The 21,289-nt window shown below is 43.8% G+C and overlaps 3 protein-coding genes across 5 annotated transcripts; 2 read left to right on the top strand and 1 right to left on the bottom strand.

Moving 5' to 3' along the window:
- The first annotated feature begins 662 nt into the window (after positions 1-662).
- Positions 663-15,749, top strand: wbp1la (WW domain binding protein 1-like a). Of its 3 annotated transcripts, XR_012987003.1 has the most exons (6): positions 663-855; positions 6,697-6,796; positions 10,597-10,758; positions 11,160-14,776; positions 15,294-15,365; positions 15,664-15,749. XR_012987003.1 is itself a non-coding variant. In XM_076285615.1 (4 exons), the coding sequence occupies exons 1-4, from the start codon at positions 787-789 to the stop codon at positions 12,077-12,079; spliced, it is 1,251 nt and encodes a 416-aa protein (XP_076141730.1). In that variant the 5' UTR covers positions 663-786; the 3' UTR covers positions 12,080-15,254. The 3 variants fall into 3 exon arrangements, 2 of the variants coding, with proteins under 2 accessions (XP_076141730.1, XP_076141731.1); XM_076285615.1 differs by lacking the exons at positions 15,294-15,365; positions 15,664-15,749 and having other exon boundaries at positions 11,160-15,254; XM_076285616.1 differs by lacking the exons at positions 663-855; positions 15,294-15,365; positions 15,664-15,749 and adding an exon at positions 6,362-6,447 and having other exon boundaries at positions 11,160-15,254.
- On the bottom strand, positions 15,449-18,968 carry cyp17a1 (cytochrome P450, family 17, subfamily A, polypeptide 1). The gene is made up of 8 exons (XM_076285614.1): positions 18,306-18,968; positions 18,048-18,186; positions 17,672-17,901; positions 17,372-17,458; positions 16,987-17,196; positions 16,555-16,724; positions 16,124-16,227; positions 15,449-15,952 (listed from the first exon to the last, which is right to left on the bottom strand). Exons 1-8 carry the CDS (start codon positions 18,612-18,614, stop codon positions 15,666-15,668), a joined length of 1,536 nt encoding a protein of 511 aa, XP_076141729.1. The 5' UTR covers positions 18,615-18,968; the 3' UTR covers positions 15,449-15,665.
- Positions 18,969-19,094: 126 nt separating this feature from the next.
- Positions 19,095-20,895, top strand: borcs7 (BLOC-1 related complex subunit 7). The gene is made up of 5 exons (XM_076285617.1): positions 19,095-19,258; positions 19,686-19,748; positions 19,951-19,994; positions 20,134-20,154; positions 20,264-20,895. Exons 1-5 carry the CDS (start codon positions 19,127-19,129, stop codon positions 20,313-20,315), a joined length of 312 nt encoding a protein of 103 aa, XP_076141732.1. The 5' UTR covers positions 19,095-19,126; the 3' UTR covers positions 20,316-20,895.
- The last annotated feature ends 394 nt before the right edge of the window (positions 20,896-21,289 follow it).

Below are 21,289 nucleotides of genomic sequence, written 5' to 3'. Positions count from 1 at the left end.
CATTAAACGTATTAGACCCAAACCCATTGGAAGTCCTGCCATCCATATAATATCTCAATTAATGGGAACTCTGGGTGAAAACAAATGTGATGTTGCATAGGTTGGGAGCTGTAATCAAAGCTAAAGGTGGTTCGATAAAAAAATCAGTGTGCAACTTTTTTGACCAGTCAATGTAGCCTACCTGTGTGTGTGGTAGCCTACACAGTAGGTCTACATTCTTGAGGACAGCCTGTAATATGTTGTGCATGAACATATGTAGGCCTATACCTCACTTTGAAGTTAAGCCCACACAGGTAATAAAATAAGGCCATACGTCTGGGTTTGTATTGGCAAGAGACCAGTGGGGTTTTCCAAGTAGCCTAGTGGTTCAGTGACAAACCTGGTGTGTATTTCCCAAAACCATTAGTGGCAATGGTTGGCCTGTTAATCTGCTGTTAATTTTGTGATAACAAAAATTGCGATTTCAATAGCGTCACCTGACTTCACAGCACCCAAATCTATTTTCTTGAAGTCACACCTTTAAACAATGACAGCTGGGTCGTTTTTTAATTGATAGGCAAAATATCCAATAGGCGCGCAGATTAATGCCGACACCAGGAAGTATCCCCTTGAACTATCCAATTACAGTGGTAGGAGGCGGGATCTATGCTAACTTTGGGAGTTGTAGCTAGAGTTGAAGAAAGAACGAAGGATTTATGAACATTACTATGTAGTGAGGTACATGTTCATGTGCCGATAGTGAAAACAAAGTTTGGCATTTGGAAAGCCAATTAGACTTTGCTCAAAATGGGATTGTTTCTTTTGAACTTCGCTGGACCAGTCCACTCGGCGACAACACAAGGAACAATCACAGAGGTAACCTAAGTTTTGATAGCTAATGATGATGATAGCCTGCCTACTTTGTTGTTGTTTACTAATGAAGACAAAGTCGCTTCTCTTATTTTCGCCGGCTACAACTACTCATCGGTCTAAGGACAGGCAAGGCACAGTGAAGCTAGTTGTTTACATTTTGTGTTAACGTTGTCTGAAATGTATTATCCTGACAAACTGCTGTAAAGTGGAAATAAAGATAACCTAGCTGGCTAGCTAGCTTAGCTAAACTTCACTACTGTTTGCTGGATACGAAGGGGCACTTGCTAACATTAACGCACAAGAAATGGCTCACATTAGCTATTTGTGTATTAGCTACTAGCTGTGATAATGAAAAGCATTAACTTAGCGTTCATAGCTGCTACTATTTTAAGGATATGCGCTGCAAACTGTTCTCTTTATTGCCGACTTCTCCAAACAACGTGTTGGCAACTTCAGCTAAAAGAGCTTAAAGGCCCTTAGTCCTGCAAGCCATACCGGTTAACGTTATATCGCTAACATAGTTAACGTTAGGTATCGTTAACGTCAGTGTAACGTTAGCTTGATAAAAGCCCCCTCTGTGAGATTCTAGAATTTGGTTACATGATTCTCCTTCATTGAATTGTCCTTCACCGTACGCACTGTACGGCAATAGGCCCAACTTGATCTCATTGACTAAATCATGCTACAGAAAGTCAAGTCTGAATGAAAAACGTCAAAACGTTTATTATGGACTGAATGCTAGTTATAAGGTCACCATTATACCACGTATACACAGTGCAGAATCGTTAAGGAAAGAGAATGGTTGTTAAATTGTTGACTTTTCTTACATAAGCTAGACAGGAATGTGAACTTGACAGATAAAGTGATGCACCTGGATCCCCAGTTATGTTTAATTATCCTACAGCTCTTGTCAACAGGCTCAGTTAGCGTTGAAGAGGATACTTGTTGGGTGTAGATTGTCTCATGTTTGTTTGCTATAAAATAAACTGTTTCCTCATCATCACACATTAGGCTACCCCTTGGTACATTGACCACACATCAGAGTAGACCAACCGTAAGCTTACCTCACAGTCATATTAGACTGTTGTGAAACAGGCTAGAGGTTGTTGCTAGAAATAATCTCATTTGGAGTTATGAGTGTTTATGATGGCTTACTGGGTTTTACACTGTTTCAGATATAGCCTCAAGGGCCAAAGTCGTCTGCTTGAGTGGTCTTGAGGATTAAAATGCAAAGACACATATGTCTCACTTATTTTTGAATAGGTGTTCCAACACTGACAGACCAAAAAACAACATAGCCAGCCTTTAGGACTGTCTGTTTGACTGTTTATAGTAATCATAAACGGCTGTAACCAGAAACAGTGCTGGGGTTATCAGCACTGATACCACCACATCTGCACACCTGATTAGTCACCACTCAAGGACTCAGCTGGGGCTTACAGTCTCAGTGACTGTATGTAGTTGTTGTACAGTATTTTCTTTTCCTCAGGAGTTGGGAGACATGGCGTATACATTATGGTTATATTATCCTGTTAGTAGATTAAAGCAACACCAAAGAGTTTTTTGTACCTTAAAATAATGTTTCCAAAATCGTTTCAGTGGTTCATCAACTCGTAACAGGGTGAACGGCACTTTCTGCATTCGCTTCGCGGCCCTGTATCGGCTATAACTGCACTATGTAAGTTTGCCGGATCGGGTAGCAGTTCTGTAGTTCGATGGAATGAGACATGAGAAACTACAAATTTGACTTGCATCTGATGTCGCAATACATCGTACTTTCATAAAATCATGCAACATATTCTACCTTGTCTGTGGACATTGTTATTTGCAAAGCTGGTTCTGGATAAACAAATAGTGCATGCGACAGAGGAAAAGTTCTTTGGTGTTGCTTTAAGTTAAATGTAAATGTGGTCTTTTATATTGTTAATAAGCCAAGGCTTGAGGCAATAACTATGTTTATTAGTTTTGCTCTCTGCCATAATGTACTGTATGTTTAACATACTATAGACCATTTCAAGAGAATTCCATTATCAGCATCATAGTTGGCCCCACAAGGCTTCCGTTTTAACATTCCATATGTTATCTTAAAGCAGAGGAAGTAGATTGGGAACCAGATAGAACGTTCAAGCATTGTTTTTGTTTTTATTGTTGAAAGGGTCTATTGGCAGTTTATGTTTTGTATTTTCATGGAGTGCAGGTGTGTAATCAAAGGCCTCACACTCATTGTTTCGGGAACATAGGTCTATAGCCCACTTCATATTGTCTATCACGATCCCCACAGAAAGGAGCCTATCACATCTGTGTTGCTGATTCCTTTCTCTCTGGCTAGAAACTACAGGACCAGTTTGGTCTGTCAGTGTGTACTGGGAAAAAGTTGGAGATTAAAGATTGAAAACAGATACATTCTGAATCTCATGTATAACATGATAGACAATTTGTCACCAGTTTGGTTTCCACAGGGTCTTCAAAAGTCTTAAATATTTCCAGATATTGCATACTAGGTTATTCTTAGGCCTAAATGAGCGTTCATTTACCGCTTCTTCCGTAGTTGGTTCTGTGTGTTGTTCTTTCTTAAGAATCCAGGTATTAGTACGCTGCAATAAAAATCTGACTAGGATTCTACTTTGAAAGTAATTCTAGGACTCCGATTTTCCTTTCTTTTTCGTACTTCATTTAGGCTAAGTCTTAAATTTGACTAGTTGAAACCAGCAGAAACCTTGCCACTCAGTGTGTGATGGAGGCTCATGTAGGCGGTTCCTGTAAGATCTTAGGTTTACATTGCTTCTCCCTATCCTTGAATCTTGAATTTCCCCTGGGGATCAATAAAGTATCTATCTATCTATTCAGTAGACGGTTCCCTTTTCCTGGCACCACACTGCCACTGCCATCGTCAAGGTCGGAGGGTTCAGTGATACAGTGTACACTTACTTTCCCAACACATCAAGGTGCTTTTGATAAAGGCATCTGTAAACATAACAAAGAGTTGGCCCAATTAAAGTGAAGGGTCTAACATCCGTGCCACTGCCCATTACTGTTGTAATGAGTAACAGCTGTACTGTGTGTTTGTGTTTAAATGAAATGAATGAATGAATTTCTCACTTAAATCAGTTTGTCCAGTGTGTCTGTACATCAGCTGTAATTTGTAACCGTCGTATGTATTTGTTAAGTGAACATCACTTGGCATTGGCCTACATGGATAGCCGATGGGATTAGATTTAAGGCTAGGGATGCACGATTTGGAGAAAATACCTACTTTTGACAGATTTTGTGATTTGCAATATAGCCTGATTTTTATTTATGTATTTATTTGTTTGTTTTTTAAGTAAAGCTCCAGTTTAGTATTCCAAATTTCGCTTTAGGTTGGGCCACTTCTGATTGGTGAGCATACCTAGTGCATGCAAAGCACAGCACTTCTGTGAGCTTCACTTTCTGTCACACAAGGAGGATGTCATGAATATAAAAATCATAGATAAAATGACAAGATTAACCATTGGCACAGAGTTGTGAGTGGCACGATTAATTGCATTAGTTGGAATTGAGATTTTGTCTCGATTAAAAATCTTTTAATTGTGTAGCCCTAGGCTGGAATGTAGGCTATAATGTGATTCACAGTTAAATAGCCTAGATGAAAAGAATGGAGCGCTTTAGGTGTCTAAAATTTAGCCAGCACTGCAGTGGATCTGTTTTGAAAGTGTGTATTTTCCCTTGCCTCTGTGTATCTAGGCCACTGCATTTGAATAGTTTTTCCAAAGTAGGTTACTGTTACTGATTCTTGCACCATGGAAAACAAATTCAAATCACACGCTGATTCGGTTGCTGTGTGGCCCTATTCTTCTTTCGTGTAGGCTGTTCTTTAAAAAAAAGAAGGAGAAAAAGGAGTTTATTCATTGGTGCACTCTTACATAAACACAGGCTCTGTGCTGTTAGTGGCTGATGGCTGGCCAAACTCGTTTCCATAGGACGAGAATTTCAATTCTCCTCTTTCTTTTTTTGAGCCTAGGAGGAAGTAGGTCGGAGCTCTGTGCTTGTAGTTTAAATGAGTGGGTTGTGCTTACAAAGCCACATGAAGTGTTTGTTTTGTTGGTAATATTTGTCCTGGAGAAATACTCCAAGAGATATTGCATGTCACTTAGGAGAAGTTTAGTGCATGGTCCCAGAGGATTAGTCACAATGAACAGATGATTTGTACTTGAGTGGTTGCATGCCCAATTAATTGTGATCAGTAACAATACTAGTAATACAATAAGAGTAATAATAATTAAGCTAATTTGTTAAGGATTTCCACATTAGGCTGCACTTAGGGGTGTAACAATACACAAAAATCACAGTTCGGTGTGTACCTCTGTTTTGAAGACACTGTTCGGTTCATTGCTAACCCAATATTCACTGACAATATTGCTGATGTGCAACAGGAATAGCAATTTGACAAGGTGTCATGGTTTTTTGACGTTTATTGATTAAACTGATATATGGTGCACTACTTAATATGTTTGTGTCGGAACTCAAATTTAAAAAATGGTCCACAAGCAAAGATGCCTACTGCTGATTACTGTTAAAGACTACCTAGACTTAGACCTAAACCTGTACCTAAACGGTTCGGTACGAATACCTGTACTTTTACACCCCTAGCTGCACCTAGTTTTGTTCATGGAGCTCTTTTTGAGAGACCAACCCATCTTTTCATTAGGAACTTGTTTTTTGACCTGAATGGCTATGGTATTGGTATTTAGCACACGCTTTTGTCCAAAGCGGCATATAAATAACAACAATACAATAGTTACATTTAAAAGTAAACAATTTAAAAGTTGGTAGTACTACATTAACAAGAAAAGCAATAATAAATGACAATGTCAATTCAATCAATAGCCTAATGAAAATAACTATATTATAACATAACAGAGACATCAAATTCTTTCCACAAAATCAATAGCCATGATTTCAGTGGGCTACTCCCTGTGTCGTTTGTAATGGCTACACCTCAAGGCAACGCTATTGCAGTTTCATCTCGAGTGGGCACTAGACAGAACAATCATGCGGTGTCCTGGCCCCCTCAGAACAGTCCGCTGTGAGTACTTCATGCTGTAAACATTTACCCTACCAATTGTCGGTCAAGTTGTGTCCAGTGCATGCATACCAGTCGAGGGCCTGGGTATGTGTGTAATAGAGAGAGGTAGGCTGGGTCCCGCTTTTGCCTATGGCACGTTGGGCTGTTTAACCGCATTCCCTGGCACTGCACCATGTGGCTCTTAAAACTGTGTGTGTGTGTGTGTGTGTGTGTGTGAGAGAAGTGGGGGGGGGGGGGGGGGCTGAGCTCTGTTTAAATCCAGACCCCCAGCCACCCGTTGGGCCATTTCACAGACACAAACACTCCTGATCACTGACTGTGCCATGCCACTCATGGCTATCACTAGGGGATTCCACAGCCCAGCTCTGGACACTGTGTCTCTCTCCCGCCAGCCGTGACGCTTTTTGCAGTGTCTGCTTGAGATCCCCCCCCCTCGCACCTGAAAGAGAGAAAGACCGAGAGCGACAACATTTGTGCTTGTTCATTTGGATTGGTTGACCATCATGGCTTTTTTAATCTGGATTAGACAGGTAATAGGGTAACTTTTGGGTGGACATGTTATATTATTTTTGTTTTCCTCTCAGATACTTATTAAGTGGACCTCTTTGAAATCCTGGGGTTTCATAGTTTTTTTTTTTTTTTTTGGTGTTTCTCTTCATCTTCAAACTGTGTTCTTTATGTTTCTGCTGGTTGCAAGTGTTGTGTGTAGTGCACAAATACAGCTGTGGTTTATCATTACTGAAAGCCATACACCAATGTTGTGTGTTTGTGTGTTTCAGAGCAAGCTGCTATGCCACGGGCCAAAGAACCAGAGCTACGTCTGTGAATCGGGCTACTGCTGCGAGTCCCAGTGTTGCAGCCATTACTACGAGCTGTGGTGTAAGTAGTACAGCCTTGCCTCCTCCTGCCCCCTCCACCCTCGCGTCCAGTCTCCAGTCTCTGTGCGCCAGGCCAGCTTGTAGTGAAAACACAGAGAGCATGTTTGGGATGAGGCTCTTTTTAACCGCCCCTATCCCACAACTGCACTGCAGCACCGAAAAGGAGCTCGACTAAATGCCCAGCTGATCGCGTTGGCCATTATGGGTTGACATAGTATCATCTAGGCTACATGCATATGCTGTTATGTAACGCACGTTAAAAATATCACCACCAGGAGAGATGTCAGAAAGACAGAGACAGCTAGAGAGATTGCGTGGATGCCACCCCCCCCCCACATAATTGTTGGCTGCATTCCTTTCTTTCTGGTTTAGTTGTCACCTTTTCTCAACCAAAATCTCAGCGACAGTGCTTTTCCACACATTAAAAGTGGCAAGCCAATGTGAAAATGTCCTTTTCTACAGTACACTCTCTTACTAAGTGGTTGTATAAAGCATGTTGTTTTTGATTGTTTGTGGAATCCGTGCAGTTGTGTTTATGTTTGATTTAATCTACTAAACAAGTTTGTCTGCTGTAAAGCTGTCTAGTGACATCACTGGCTCTCATCTTTTAAGAACCATTCTAGAACCTCCATTCTAACCCTCCCACCCACGATAATTATGTTGCATAAAGGTTAAAGGTATTAACTGGTTGTCACGTTTTTGCTGATGGCATGCTGTGATGTCAGTTCAGTCACAGAAGAGTGGACAGCCAGTGACCATAGTGAGCAGTGACAACTCTATATTTAAACAAGGCAGTTGACACCAACACTGTCTTGGTGTGTTTAGTCTGTGTGGCATCTCATCAAATCCATGGTCAGGTCAGGTGCACATGAGAAGATAACAGTGTAGCTGTATTTCATACTGGATGCTCCGACAAGTGAAAAACACATCTGGTTTGCTTAGAACACCTCTTAACAGGAGGGAAGACCTTGCTCTCCCATTGGACCGACATTGCATACATCCCCAAAGCCCTGCCTTCTCATTGGATGGTTCCAGGGTGGGATGAAAAGTGTTTTTCTGGTTCTTTCTCTCTCTCTCTCTCTCTGTCTCCTGCCTTTGAGTGCCTCCACACCCCTGTAGTGGGAGATGAAAACACCTCCGTGTTCCGCCTTGTTTTCTTCCCCTCTGGTTTAACACCATGAGAACCTGAGCGCTTACATAAAGCAGGCTCTGCTGCTTTTTCTGGGTCCCACTGAAGGGGAGTTAGGTAACACGTCAGATCTTGGCCAGCCACGATAGTCGTCCTACTTAAATGTAAGACTTCTGTTTATATAATTATTATCACATTTAGCAATATATTATCAATGTTATTGTTGTGAATCATGAAAATATTATTACACAATGGTGGATGAGGTCACAGTAATTATGTCTTAAATGTCATCATTTTTATATTATCTGCCTAGCACTTCTATTCCATATCAGGTTTAGACCAAAGAGCAAGTTGATAAGGTCCTGATATTTCACTAGACGTTTGGATTCTGCTGACATTTTCCATTTGCTGTCCTGAAGATGGTCAGCGACCGGTCACCCCAGGGTGGGAAACATGCCCTGGACAAAACAAGCGTCTTGTTGGGAAAGTTGCGCTGGTGCTCCCTCCTGACGGAGACGTTGTGCTCGGGTTACATCCGCTCTCTCCGGGCGCTCTGTCTATTTTAATAACGTGGGCCCGGGCCCAGGGCGAGCCCAGCTCTCAGGGCGGCTGGCCTGCGCTGTGGCACGTTAGCTGCTGAGTCAAGGCCTCTGCTCTTGCGGCCCCTTTTTCACATCGGGCCAGCGCATAACACCCCACAGACAGACACCGCTGCCAGCGTAACCCGATCACCTCCGCTCCTGTAAACAGCTGCCTTGGGTTTCTTCATTTGGGAAGGCAAACCTTTCCCTCCTCACTCTCTCTCTCTCTCTCTCTCTCTCTTTCTCTCTCTCTCTCTAATACATCTCTCTGTCTCTCTCTCTCTTTCTCTCTCTCTCTCTCTAATACATCTCTCTGTCTCGCTCTCTCTCCCTCTCTCTCACTTCCTGTTTGGCTTCTTTTCTTTATTTCTGCATCTCGTTTCACTGGTGTGTTGTTTTCTTCTTCCCTCCAAGGTTGGCTACGGCATTATCTAAGGATGAAGTTTCGCCATCCCGCTTCGTTCTCACTTGATGGTCCGACCTCTCCACAGCTGTTTTCCATGACCCGCTGGGCGCTCGGTCCCCCGTGCGTGCTGCTGTTTGTCCGAGCGTGCCTGAGCGTCTGGAATTGAAACAGACTAGGAAATTGCCACTCGTTGCCCCCCCCCCCCCTCCAAGCAGCTAAGATGGGTCTGTTTGGGTGGAGCAGAAGCCTTTCCACGCCATGCTGATCCCGATGTTTGGCTTAGGCCCAGTCAGCTGCGCTTTCCAACCACCCCTCCCAGTGCAAAAATGCCAACCACTTTGCCAGTGGAATGTGTCCTTGGTGCAGGACTGTCCACACACGGCTAATTGAGGACCCTGATAAGCGCCAGCCAGGCCCATGTAGCCTCATGCAGCTGCCTAAAGAGGGCATTCCAGACCGATTTAGACTTATTCCACGTCAATTAATCAAAAGTAATTAGGTATATTTAGCATGCAGACCTCCCTCACAGGCGTCCTGAGGGTTCCATGCAGCCCAAAGGCCAATAAAAGGCCCCCAGCCTCTCACCCCCACCCCAGTCCATCCCCCCAGATGGAGTCCGTATTCTACTGCCTGGACCTGTGCTGCCTGCCTGTTAAGGGTAACCAGCTTGTAAAGCGTCAAGTTGTGTAACACAATTTTCTTTTCACAAAACTGTATACCGGTAATTAGGATAGTGCATAAAAAAAGCAGTTGCTTGACTGATGTAACTTTTGATGTGCGTTTAATCGTGAGCATATTCATTTTGTAGATAGTCAGAAAAGGTTAAGTGTCTGTCCAAGGTAAGCTCATTTGGGTACTCACAGCCTCTATAGAGGTGACCTTGTGGGCTCCCTGCACACTCTCAAGCACACCTCCCCAGTGCCACTGCTAAGTGCGGAAAAATAATGCATCAACGTCTCATTCAAACATGCGCCAAGTGCTCAAGCACTAAGGTGAGCAGTAGGACATGTCCAGTAATTCTGCTTGCTGGAGATGAATGACTCTTTTTCCGTCTTGAGTTTATGTGTAGTGTTTTGCAGCCGTGCCTGTCGCGTGTACTAGTCCCAACGCTCAGGTTGAGATTTCAGGGTCTTGTTGATGAAGAGATTTTGGCACTGGTGGGTGAATTATCCACAAAGGGCCATTGTGTTGGCGGCAGGTGTGCAATCCAACACTGAACACTTAATTGTATTCCGTCATCTCTAACTTCTCTCTGGCCTCAGATGACTGATTAGCTGAATTAACCTTTTCTCACTGACACGGAGTCTCACTGCAGATTAGATTGTCAACCTCTGAGAGCCTAGATTTTATCAGTGGAAGCTACTCACTGAAGACAGCATTGTATTTTCATCCCCTCACACAGTGGTCCTCAAGCAGTGTCACCACAACATTTAGCAGGCACTCTTTTATTAGTATGTCTTTGTTCTACAAAAATGATACACTGCCCAAAAAGCCTGGATGGAAGGGAAAGGGTACAAATGCCCAGGGGCACATGGACCTGAATGTGATGTGGACACTGTAGCCCCTTGTGCCTCAGCGACCCGCCCCAAGTCTAGCATTTCCATTTCTGCCAACATGGGGAGGTTGATTGATGGAGAGTTTTGTTGTTGTGACTGGTTGCCGTGACATTTTGCGCTCCTCCTCAGGGTTCTGGTTGGTGTGGACCATCATCATCATCCTCATCTGCTGCTGTGTGTGTCACCACCGCCGCACCAAACACCGGCTCCAGCAGCAGCAGCGGCAGCACGAGATCAACCTCATCGCCTACCGCGAGGCCCACAACTACACATCACTGCCCTTTTACCTCAGTAAGGCTCCACCCTTTCTTTCTTTCTTTCTTTCTTTCTTTCTTTCTTTCTTTCTTTCTTTCTTTCTTTCTTTCTTTCTTTCTTTCTTTCTTTCTTTCTTTCTTTCTTTCTTTCTAGGGGCAACTTGTTGTGCTTTGCCAGGCAAACACATGACCAGTTCGTAATACTCTGATATGCATGCTTGTGAAAATGTCCCCACTCACGATTAAAGGTCACCAGATAAAAAAGTTATTGGCTAGTGTCAATGGTTGCATGAAAGTACATGAACGAAATACAACATGTGGCAGAAACATTGCCTGCAGTGGCAGCATGGCTCAAAACGTGTCCCCTTTGTTTCATCACCTTCTTATATCCCTCTCATATTTCTCCGTGTTCTCTGTGTTTTTGTTAACTATTTCCAGGGTTCCTACCCAGTTACCTGCTGCCTGCATATGAAGAGGTGGTCAACAGGCCACCGACACCCCCACCCCCCTACAGTCCGGCCCAAACGGTGGTGACGGAGGTGGGCGGCAGCCCCACACAAACTGACCAACCTGAATCCCACTGTCCTCAGGGCCCAGTGAGCCTCTCGGGGCCCGGGGCTCCATCGGCCACCTCCACACCCAGCCCCGAGCAGCAGCAGCAGCTCCACCTGCCCGTGTCCAGCCTCTCTGGCCCCCGCGGGGTGGTGGACGACGGCAAGGCACTCCCGGGGGCCCCCTTGTCCGAGGGCCGGCAGCAGCATCCTTCGCCGCAGGTGTCGCTACTGGCTGGGGAGGCCCCTCCGGCGCGGGGCAGCAAGGCCAGAGACTGTTGCAAGGAGCCGGGCGGCGAGCCCTTGGGCTGCCCCTCACCCCTCGACGACAAGGACCGCACACCTGGGCGCCACCGGCGCTTCACGGGCGATTCGGGCATCGAGGTGTGCGTGTGCAGCCGCGGCGTGGGGGAGGACGAGGAGGAGGACGATGACAATGATGATGAAGAGCATATGAAGGAGCTAGAGAGACTGATAGACGCAGAGGAGGAAGAGGAAGCTCTACACCCACGCGATTTCTGCGACAGTTGCCACCCTCCTGGTGGCGTGGTCCACCACGGGCACCGCCAGGACCCCATGGGGCCAGCGGACGAGGAGCTTGGACACCCCGACGGCCTGGAACAGGTCCATCATCATCATCATCATAATAATCCTCCTCACCAACACCATCGTCATCCTCATCAGCAGCAGCCGGAGCAGGGGATCAGCCAGGCGTCGCTGCCACGCTCCCCCGTCTGTCTGCTCTTGCACACCATCAACGAACAGGACGGCTCCCACGGCCAGGGCAGCACGGAGAGCCAGAGCTGAGCACTTAGCGTTAGCGACGCTCGCCGAGACCCAGAGTCTCTCCCGTCTGGGCGACATCCCTTTACTCCCCCACTGTACTTTCATAGTATGTGTCTGTGAGTGTGTATGTGTGAGTGAGTGGTATGTTGTGAATTTCTGTTTTGTGAAGTCATGGAGTTGCGGGAGAAACCGGCGAATAATTGCCTCTGCTGAACTGATTGGCATTCCCCCCTCCCCACCCACCAGTGCTGATGTGAGTGTGCGTGTATGTACCATAGTCAGTGAAAGACTAGACCTGTGCCTTGTGGGATAGTGGAGGGGACCATGTCCCGCCTGTGTCTGTCTGTCTGTCTGTCTGTCTGTGTCCAGAGACGAACCCTGGAGAGAGGGAGAGAACTGGGCTACCGGTCAGCAGCATGGTTCGTCAGCTTTAGTAGCTGGTCATTAGAACACCTCGTCCCCATGTGCGGGACAGGATTACGCAATGCAAGCAAATATCAAAAGAGGGCTGCGTTGCCTCAGCCTCTCTGCCCAGTCCTGTATGTGCTGTCCAGTGGGACTTTAGGGCAAACTTTATTAGTTAAGACTTACACTACCCTGTGTAGCCATATTCAATAGTAGCCTGTATCCTAACAGACATCCCCACCTCCTCAGTAAGAGGTATATAGTGCTTAGGGGAATCATATTGTATTGGTACATTTAGCGGTGTTTGTATAGCCTATGTCACACTGTAAGAAGCTCATTTCAGATGTATTTGTGTCTAATTCAGAGGTACAAGAGCCCTTAATTGTTTTGTGTAGTCTCATGAATTTAGAATTTCCATGAACAGCTCTCAAATGCTCTCAAGCATATGTGCACAGCAGTATGTTTTGTTTTGCAGAGCCCAACCCTTATCCCAGGTTATATCAATCTGAGAAAAGGCCAAAAATGAGAACAAACCTGGCAACTGAATACGGAGGAACTGTAAAAAAGGGAAACTCCTTTAAGTCAAATCACAACAGGAACAGGTCAAAAACCTGAAACACGTGAAGACCTGGTTTGTCTCTCCTGACATGACAAGTTTGTTGAGCAGCACTTCATGCCTTTCTACAGAAGCATTTAAGGCCTCAAAATTCAAGATTGAAAATGAAAGCCACTGAACTTTGTGGAACATAAGTGAATGTCATGATTGAGTCGGACTAACATTCAAGCACATGTTTCCTGTGTGTGTGTGTCTGTCTGTGTGTGCGTGTGTATGGTCTTCAGTCAGACTTTTCGCTCAGCGTCCGTTTGATGGACAGTTTAACCCAAAGGTGGCTGACTGGAGTTGTGCCCCTCTCATAAGCAGTGCCTACCCATGTCGCCTACTGTAATCACACATCACATCTTGTTTAACTGTTAAAGAAAACGAATAGGATCTTTCCCCCTATTCGCAGTCTTCTTAAGTCTTTCTGTGCTGCGAAAGTCGTAGAACCTTGCATCAGCATGTTATGACTTCAGAAAGCACACTTAACTAATATGGTGCCTTTTTATTTTGGTTTTGGTTGTCGCCGTCATTGTTTCGTTCCCATCAGTTGCCTTATCAAATGTGTGGGAGCCTCAAGACAGCGAGTCAAAGCCAAGGCCAGTATGAAAGAGATTAAATGCATTTTTTAAACCCCGTCTCGGTTTTGTCCTGTTCCAGAGTGTCTGGTCTGACAGGTTGTAGTAGTTTTTGATAGACAAGCCCTTCAAAAAAGTTTGGAACAGCTTTGTGTGTCCTTAAAATGTGGCTTGTCCAGCTGATGGTGTACTATTTGGTCTTAGAGTGGAAGGATTTAATGTGATAGCACTATAAGGGAATGTTAATACCACTAGCAGTCACAAGCGATAGATTGTGTAGTTCTCTGGGTAGTCTTATCAGTAGATTTCTTTCTTAATCTCCTATCAGATCTAGAGCATGCAGACATATTGTGGTATGTGGCATTGAAAACTGTGTCTACAGTTTACAGCATGGAGCTCCTGTAGTTGGCTGATTTTGGTATTATTGGTAGACTAGACTAAGATACCACAGTAAAATCACTGTGGGAAGAATATGTATTTGTGTTTGTATTTGTGCGTGTGTGTGTTGTGTCCGCTGGTGGACGGAGAAAGTCTGTATGTGTGTGTGGTCGGTCGAACAAGGAAAGCTTGTGTGTGTGTGTGTGTGTGTGTGTGTGTGTGTGTGTGTGTGTGTGTGTGTGTGTGTGTGTGTGTGTGTGTGTGTGTGTGTGTGTGTGTGTGTGTGTGTGTGTGTGTGTGTGTGTGTGTGTGTGTGTGTGTGTGTGTGTGTGTGTGTGTGTGTGTGTGTGTGTGTGTGTGTGTGTGTGTGTGTGAGAGTTTCAATACATTGGCTTGTTGGCTGTAGACTGTCTCCCCTGTCCAAATGGACTCTACTTCTCTGTGGGGATTGTGTATCTGAGCCGTCATGTGGAGTACCTGAGTGGCAGGCCGTGACAGAGGACATTTAGATCCGCCACAGTTCAGAGGCCACTGATTGGCCATCAGCCCTGAAGATAGCACTAGGTGGGGTGCCTGCATGCAAACAGAGGCCAACCCTCTAAGGAAAATAATAGCCCTCAGACAGTGTAGTTCCTCAGCTTCTTGGGGCTGACACACTGGTTCTACAAACAATCTACCCTGCATAAGATTTATAAACACATGTAGGCTAGCCACTTCGGGGGGGGGGGAGAGACAAACTGCCACCAGGTGTTCTATAGGGTAAGTATGGGTTTGACTAACAGCTTTTTTTGCTTTTGGTTTTTAACCCTAATGGAATTTTCTGTCATACAGTTATGGTGAGTGAATGAATGAATAAACAAGCCAGCTGTCCAATCCACGGTGCTCTTCCCAGTTGTTACTAGATATCCTCATCAGCTTTCATGTCTTGCGACCAAATAAGAATGTTTTGGAAAGAAGTCAAATGGACTCTTATAAAAATGTTTTGTTTGTTTTCTATTGTTTCTTTTGCCTGAATAAGGTGTCATTGCACTGTTTTAACTGCAACTTCTTAAGCAACATAGTGGGTTTGTTTGCGATGTCTGATATGACATAAAGGCAGCGGGAGCCATAGCTTTCCATATGAGTCCAGGTACTATATCTGTTTTAGAAACCATAGCCTTTTCTGTCTTGGTTTAAGTCAGCCAAATGAGTGAATACTAAAGACTATTACGTGTAAATAAAGAACATTTGTAAAGTAAAAAAACCCCACCTGTATCTTGTTTTATTGACATTGCAGAAATGATTGTATATATGCCTGAATGACTGGTTGGACCTGTATGAAGTCACACTTTCTCCTCCTTACATGCAGGTGAGACTCTCTTGACAGTCAGCAATGAAACACATTCCTACTAGCATGTTTCCCTGAAGAAAACGGCAGGTTATACCAAGGTCTTTGCTTTTAATGTCATTTATTATATTACTTATAAAACAAGACACTAGTATCAGCAACATGCACAGATCAAGACAAAGCATGACAAAACATGTTCAGCACAGAATGAGACTACATTATTTTAAAAATCAGCTCTATGGGAACGCAATAATGTGAAGGATTTTTTTTTCTTTTTTCCCCCTCTTTTTTGACTTGACCATCCTAATCTGGCCGGCAGCTCTACTCCTCCGTGGAGAGGGCTTGGCCTTTCTCCCAGCCCTCCCTGAGGCGTGCGAGGACGTTGTATTTCTGTGGCTGCAGGACCACCCCGAATTTGCCCTCTAGCGAAGGCAGCGGGTGTCCGGCAGGCACCTCCAGGCTGAAGCGCTGCAGGATCCACGACAGGAAGAGGAAGAGCTCCATCTTGGCCAGGGCCTCCCCCAGGCACACCCGCACCCCGGCACCAAACGGCAGGTAGCTGGCTGACGGACAGCACAGACCGCCGCCCTCCTTGTCCAGGAACCGGCCTGAGGCGAAGCACAGGGGGTGGGGTGGGGTGGGGTGGGGTGAGGGAGAGAGAGGTCACAAGATGGCACTTTGTTTAGCCTATCTCAATATTTGAAGCATGATACCCTTTTATGGATTTTGTTGTTTTGTAGGAGCGCATTTGTGTTTGTTTTTACTGTGTCTGTTCTCACCAGGGTCAAAGAGGTCTGGGTTTTTCCATTCTTTTTGGTCGTGGTGCAGAGACCAAAGGTTGACAATGACTCGAGTTCCTCTTTTAACATTGTAATCCCCAATACTGGAAAGGACAGGAAATCACACATTAGGAATCACCTCAGGCCAAGAAAACATTCTCTTTTCCTCATAAATGGCCATGTGTAACTGATATTTGCTAAATTATACACTATCATACTGTGTTAATCACCTACATTTTACAAAACCAGTCACCTCCATGTAGGAATATAAATGTCTATGTGGTGCTTACAGAATAGTAAAACTGAGATGGCAATAAATCACACACATTCAGTGCTGTCCCAGTTACCTCATTTAATTTAGTCGTAACTGCAAAAAGGATTTTGGTCAGACTTCCTTTGTCATTAAAGGGATGTGGAGAGGGTGCGCGTACCTGGCATCAGTCGTGGCCACGTGGGGAATGAGTAGTGGGGAGACGGGCCGGATGCGGAGCACCTCTCTGATGGTGGCCTCCAGGTAGGGGAGGTTGCCCCGGTCACTGAGTTGAGGGTGCCGGTCCCTTCCAATCTTTCTGTCCAGTTCGGCCTGAATCTTGGTCTGCACCTGAACACAAGCAGTAGCATCAAAAACTGGTCATTTCACTCGTAAGTTCTTGTTTCCAGTTCAACACTGGACATAATAATAATGGATTTAAGGTCAAAGGTTCAATTAAATAGGTAAGTCCAATAGTGGTTATGGTATATTAATGGAATTTCATTATTATTATTATTATTATTGTAATTATTATCTTTATCTAAATTAATTTAATACACAGTCAGAACCATTTCTGTTGACCTGTCAGGCTTGAATACCAGTTCCTCCCTACCTGTGGATGATGTATTAGATATGCGATTGTCCATTTCAGAACAGTCGTGGTTGTCTCCACCCCTGCCCCAAAAATATCGCCAACGGTCATGAGGACATGGTCATCGGTCAGGCCCACATCCTGGGTGCTTGTGTTGTTGTTCTCCGCGCTGCGCTTGGCCCGCAGCAAGGCATCTAGCAAATCCCCCTGGATGTTATCACTGTAGTTGGTCTGCAGGGGGCGACAAAGATGGTTTTAACCAGTTAGTCAAAGATGCCGTCATTGCACTTGGCTCTGAAAGGCCACACAAAGAATAATGTGATTGCACCAAAATTACATCAGCCTCCATAACTAAACAGACAAGGCTATCCAAACAGTCTTGCCCTCAAGATACTGCCTTGTGTACCTTATGTTCCTCATATTTCTTCTGAAGCAGCTTGTCTCTGATAGACACACAGTCCCTGAGGATTTTCAGGTCTTTGTTTGGGAAAATCTTTCAAAAAGAAAAACATTGTTGATGTATAGTGACTTTAAACATTTCGAATTCAAGAAATGATCATTCTTCGCCATTTGATAATATCTGTCTGATGTATGTTGCAGACTCTTATTTTACATGTCTGAATGGTATAAATGGTGCTGATAAAAAAGTTGATCACAAAAAAAGGAGTGATCATTCCTGTAACTTAATTACCACATGGAAGTTTACCTGTAGCCATGGAAATATATCCACCAGGCTGTCTTTGGCAACTGTGTCCACTATTCCCTGACTGTACTCAAGCATGGCCTCAAACTCTTGGTCTCCCCGCTTGTAAGAGGAGCTGAAGCACAGGGAACAGACCACGTTAGTGACCGCGCGGGTCAGCTCTGGAGCCAAGTCCACAGCCAAGCTCTGCATCTCGCCCATAGTCTTACACATGGAATCGGCCTCCCTGCAGACTGAAGACAGAATGGTAGAGAGATAAAGCATGTGAGGAAAGACAGAGAAGAAGGCAGGGGGAAAGGAGGTGCAAAGATAGAAATCAGTACAGATGTAGGCTTTGATGGATGCTTTCGATATCTTAAGTGCATTTCTGATCACTCACTGATTTTCTCAATTGAAGCAGTCCCCTCTCCAAACATGCAGAGAGCCCCATGCACCATCTTGCGATGAAACTTCCAAGTGGGACTGTAGTCTGCAAAGGCTATGTCTTTGCCATCACGTGTTAAGATGTCTGTAGTGACCTTAAAGAGACATTAACTGTTTATTATAAACAAAAAGGCACTTGTGTTCTGTCAGTTCTATCAAATAACACACAAGCACCATTTTTCTGTCTTTCAATCACAATCCTTTATATACTCACAGTCCGTGGTCTTCCAGCAAATGTTTTTCCTTTCCTCATGAGGACCTCTTTTGCATGTTGGTGGTTGTTGACTATGATGACATTGTGTGAGCCCATCATGAAAGAGTACGTATCCCCATACTTCTTCTGCAGCTCCTGGAAGAAGATGTGTGGTGGTCGATCAGTCTTCAAGCTGAGGAGGCTCCCAATGATGGGAAGGGAAGGCAGAGCTGGAGGACTCTTGTTTTGGGATGTGCCAAATCTCCTCTTCAGAAAATAAAGAATCACCACAAATGCCGGAAACAAAAAAGTGCAAATGAGCCAGGCCATCGTGTCAGTTTTCAGTGGAGCTGTTTGTAAGTTTGTTTGTTTTTATATGGTAGATGTTGAATGTTGACTTCAGCTTCCACTACTGCCACGGGCTCTGCTCTGCATGGTCGCTGCCAGACTGGGACTGTAGGTGGTGGCAAAGGGTTTTTATCCATACTCTTCAATGTCATCCCCTTGACCCCAAATATTTTAACCTTTGCTATCTGCATGTGACACAACTGCAAGTCAACTGCAACAAATGTAGATAGGCCTGAGCTGGTTCAGGAAGCTAAATCATTTAAATAAATGTAAAGCCTCAGTGTCCTTAACATATTTTTTTATTTCCATTTCTAGTTATTTATTATTGTTGGGCTAGAATAGGAATAGCTATAGAGTGGACGTTAAAATAAAGAACTACAATTACTCATTGGACAGTTTTTATTCTACAGGTTGTGCTATTTCCATTGTGACTTTTGCCTGTCAATGATGTTGTTAGTTTGTCCTTCTTGCTACGCCGTAGCTGTAGATCAGTCATGGCGTCCTCAGATTCTCAACCCCGCTTTGGTCAATCCGTTAAAGGCCTTTTATCGGATAAAGTAGGGTCTTGCAGTGGAGATGTTATCGCCCTCACTCGTCAGGTTTTGAAGGGATCACGCAGTCAAGAGGTGATTAATAAATACGGGAACGAAAGTGATATATGTTCTGGAAATAGGCGCTGTCAAGGCTGTGTTTTGGTTAATAGCTGACTGGCTGGCTTGCTAGCTAGCTAGGGAAAGGGTTTGCTATTCAATTACTAGGCGTGTTTTTCAGTGAAAACATATTTACAAACTGTCAAAATGTCACACTGTTGTAAAACAAGTGGTTCGATATATATTTACACCACGTTAACTCGTGGACAGAGAGGTGTAATGTTAACATTACTTCTCTGTTAGCAAATAATGTGTTTCTAACTAACGTTATCTAGTTTGCACAAACCCGTAATTTTACTGTATTTGTTGACATTGCTTTTATAGTATTGTTCATTATAAAATAATTTAGCATAAAAGTGTCACCAAAATATATCCCTATCTCAGTGTAAAACATCTATTTCAGCTTCTCAGCCAAGCGGCTAGAAATATGGTCATTCAAGAGGATGCAATTCTGCATTCGGAAGATGTAAGTAACCTCAGCAAACCTTACCATAACTCGTAATCTAAGGCATCATAGATGTAGCCTACGCACCTGAGTACAGTTTTCAATAGCAAACGGGTAAATACATGAATGATATATAACTGGATTATTTGTCTGAAATGAGTAAAGTAGGGCACATGCCTGTCATGTTCGTTGATCATAATGTATTTTATGTCAATATGTACAGAGTCTTAGAAAGATGTCCATCATAACCACTCACCTACAGTACCAGTAAGTGTCTTTGTTTTTTGTAAGAATGCATAGAATTATATTAACTCAACTGACAAATAGCTTGAGCATGCTGTAGATAGGAGATGAGTGATTTTAACCTCCTTGTGTAGTTGTCTAATTTATTTATTTTACCCTTCAGACAGGAGGCCATTCAGAAAAAGTAAGTCATAATAAATTCCCTTTTACATCATGATTATGGTATTGTACTATCACCTTCGATTCAAAGCCCAAACATTGTGACGAAAAATCTCTTTTTGTGTTGCTGACAGTGTGGAAAACTCAAGAAATCTCCAGGACCAACTCAAACACCTATTAAAATGAACTTGGAAACTAAAAGAAAATGTCTTTTACACTGTTGGGAATGTCCTATTCAGCTATGAGAATTATGTATGTGTTGCTGCATACACCTTTTGCACTGCAGGCCAGCCTACACTTACAATTGTGTTTTGACAACAATGATGGCTTTGTATGTAAACTGTTTACCCTGAGACATTGAGATGTATGAAGTTTGCCTTGTCAGATCATAAGCCCAGTTAGCTTTGTTTGTGCTGTGTTTGTTTGTGTTTGTATGTATTCATTACTCACATTACAGATTGTTGATTTTTGCGGATATAGCACAAGGCCTTTCCCTGAGAAGTCATTACAGGTACTTTCTTGCCATTCGATTTGTATTTATCATTACCGCCAAATGTTTACACAATTCATGACTTGAATTTCCAGGGTGTAAATATGATATTGTTTCCCAATTATATGTGATGAGTAATATCTCGCTTTTCCCACAATATTTATTTCCAAGTTTTAGCATTTGCCTTGTAAAGTATTCATTTTCATTTCAGCCAGTTATTGACCATTGCAAATGTCAATACTGAGCTATAATTGAAATAAAATTAAATTAAATACATTGCTGTTGTATTTACATGATATTTGCTTTGATGATATTAAGGTGTCATATCTAAGGCGCATGTGTCCAGTTCACTCCTACACTCTGTGTGGAGGCGTTTAAGGGGCCACCTGCACCAAAAAGAAAATGCATCCTGGGCAAGGCCAAGCAGATGTCTGTCCTAGGCTGCAGCCTTGGCCAGACACCGACTTTGAATTGCCTGAGTGCAAGTTTACCGCGGCAGGGTTTTGCATCCAGTGCTCTAACACATATATTCACCTGTCTTCTCCAAGAAAGTAATGCAATAATGCAGGATTGAGTGCTTGCCCATGTTGGTTCCGGTTGAGTCAATAGCAAAGAGTGAAACAATATCCCAGTGTTTGAATGATGTTTTCTATCACATAACACTTTGTCC

Source organism: Alosa pseudoharengus, unplaced genomic scaffold (genome assembly GCF_046254945.1).
Source record: "Alosa pseudoharengus isolate Yale_2024_CS ecotype anadromous, Long Island Sound unplaced genomic scaffold, YU_APseudo_1.1 YU_APseudo_1.1_scf_15, whole genome shotgun sequence".
NCBI lineage: Eukaryota > Metazoa > Chordata > Actinopteri > Clupeiformes > Clupeidae > Alosa > Alosa pseudoharengus.
Note: the sequence above shows the minus strand (reverse complement) of the source record. Positions and strands in the feature narration are given on the sequence as shown.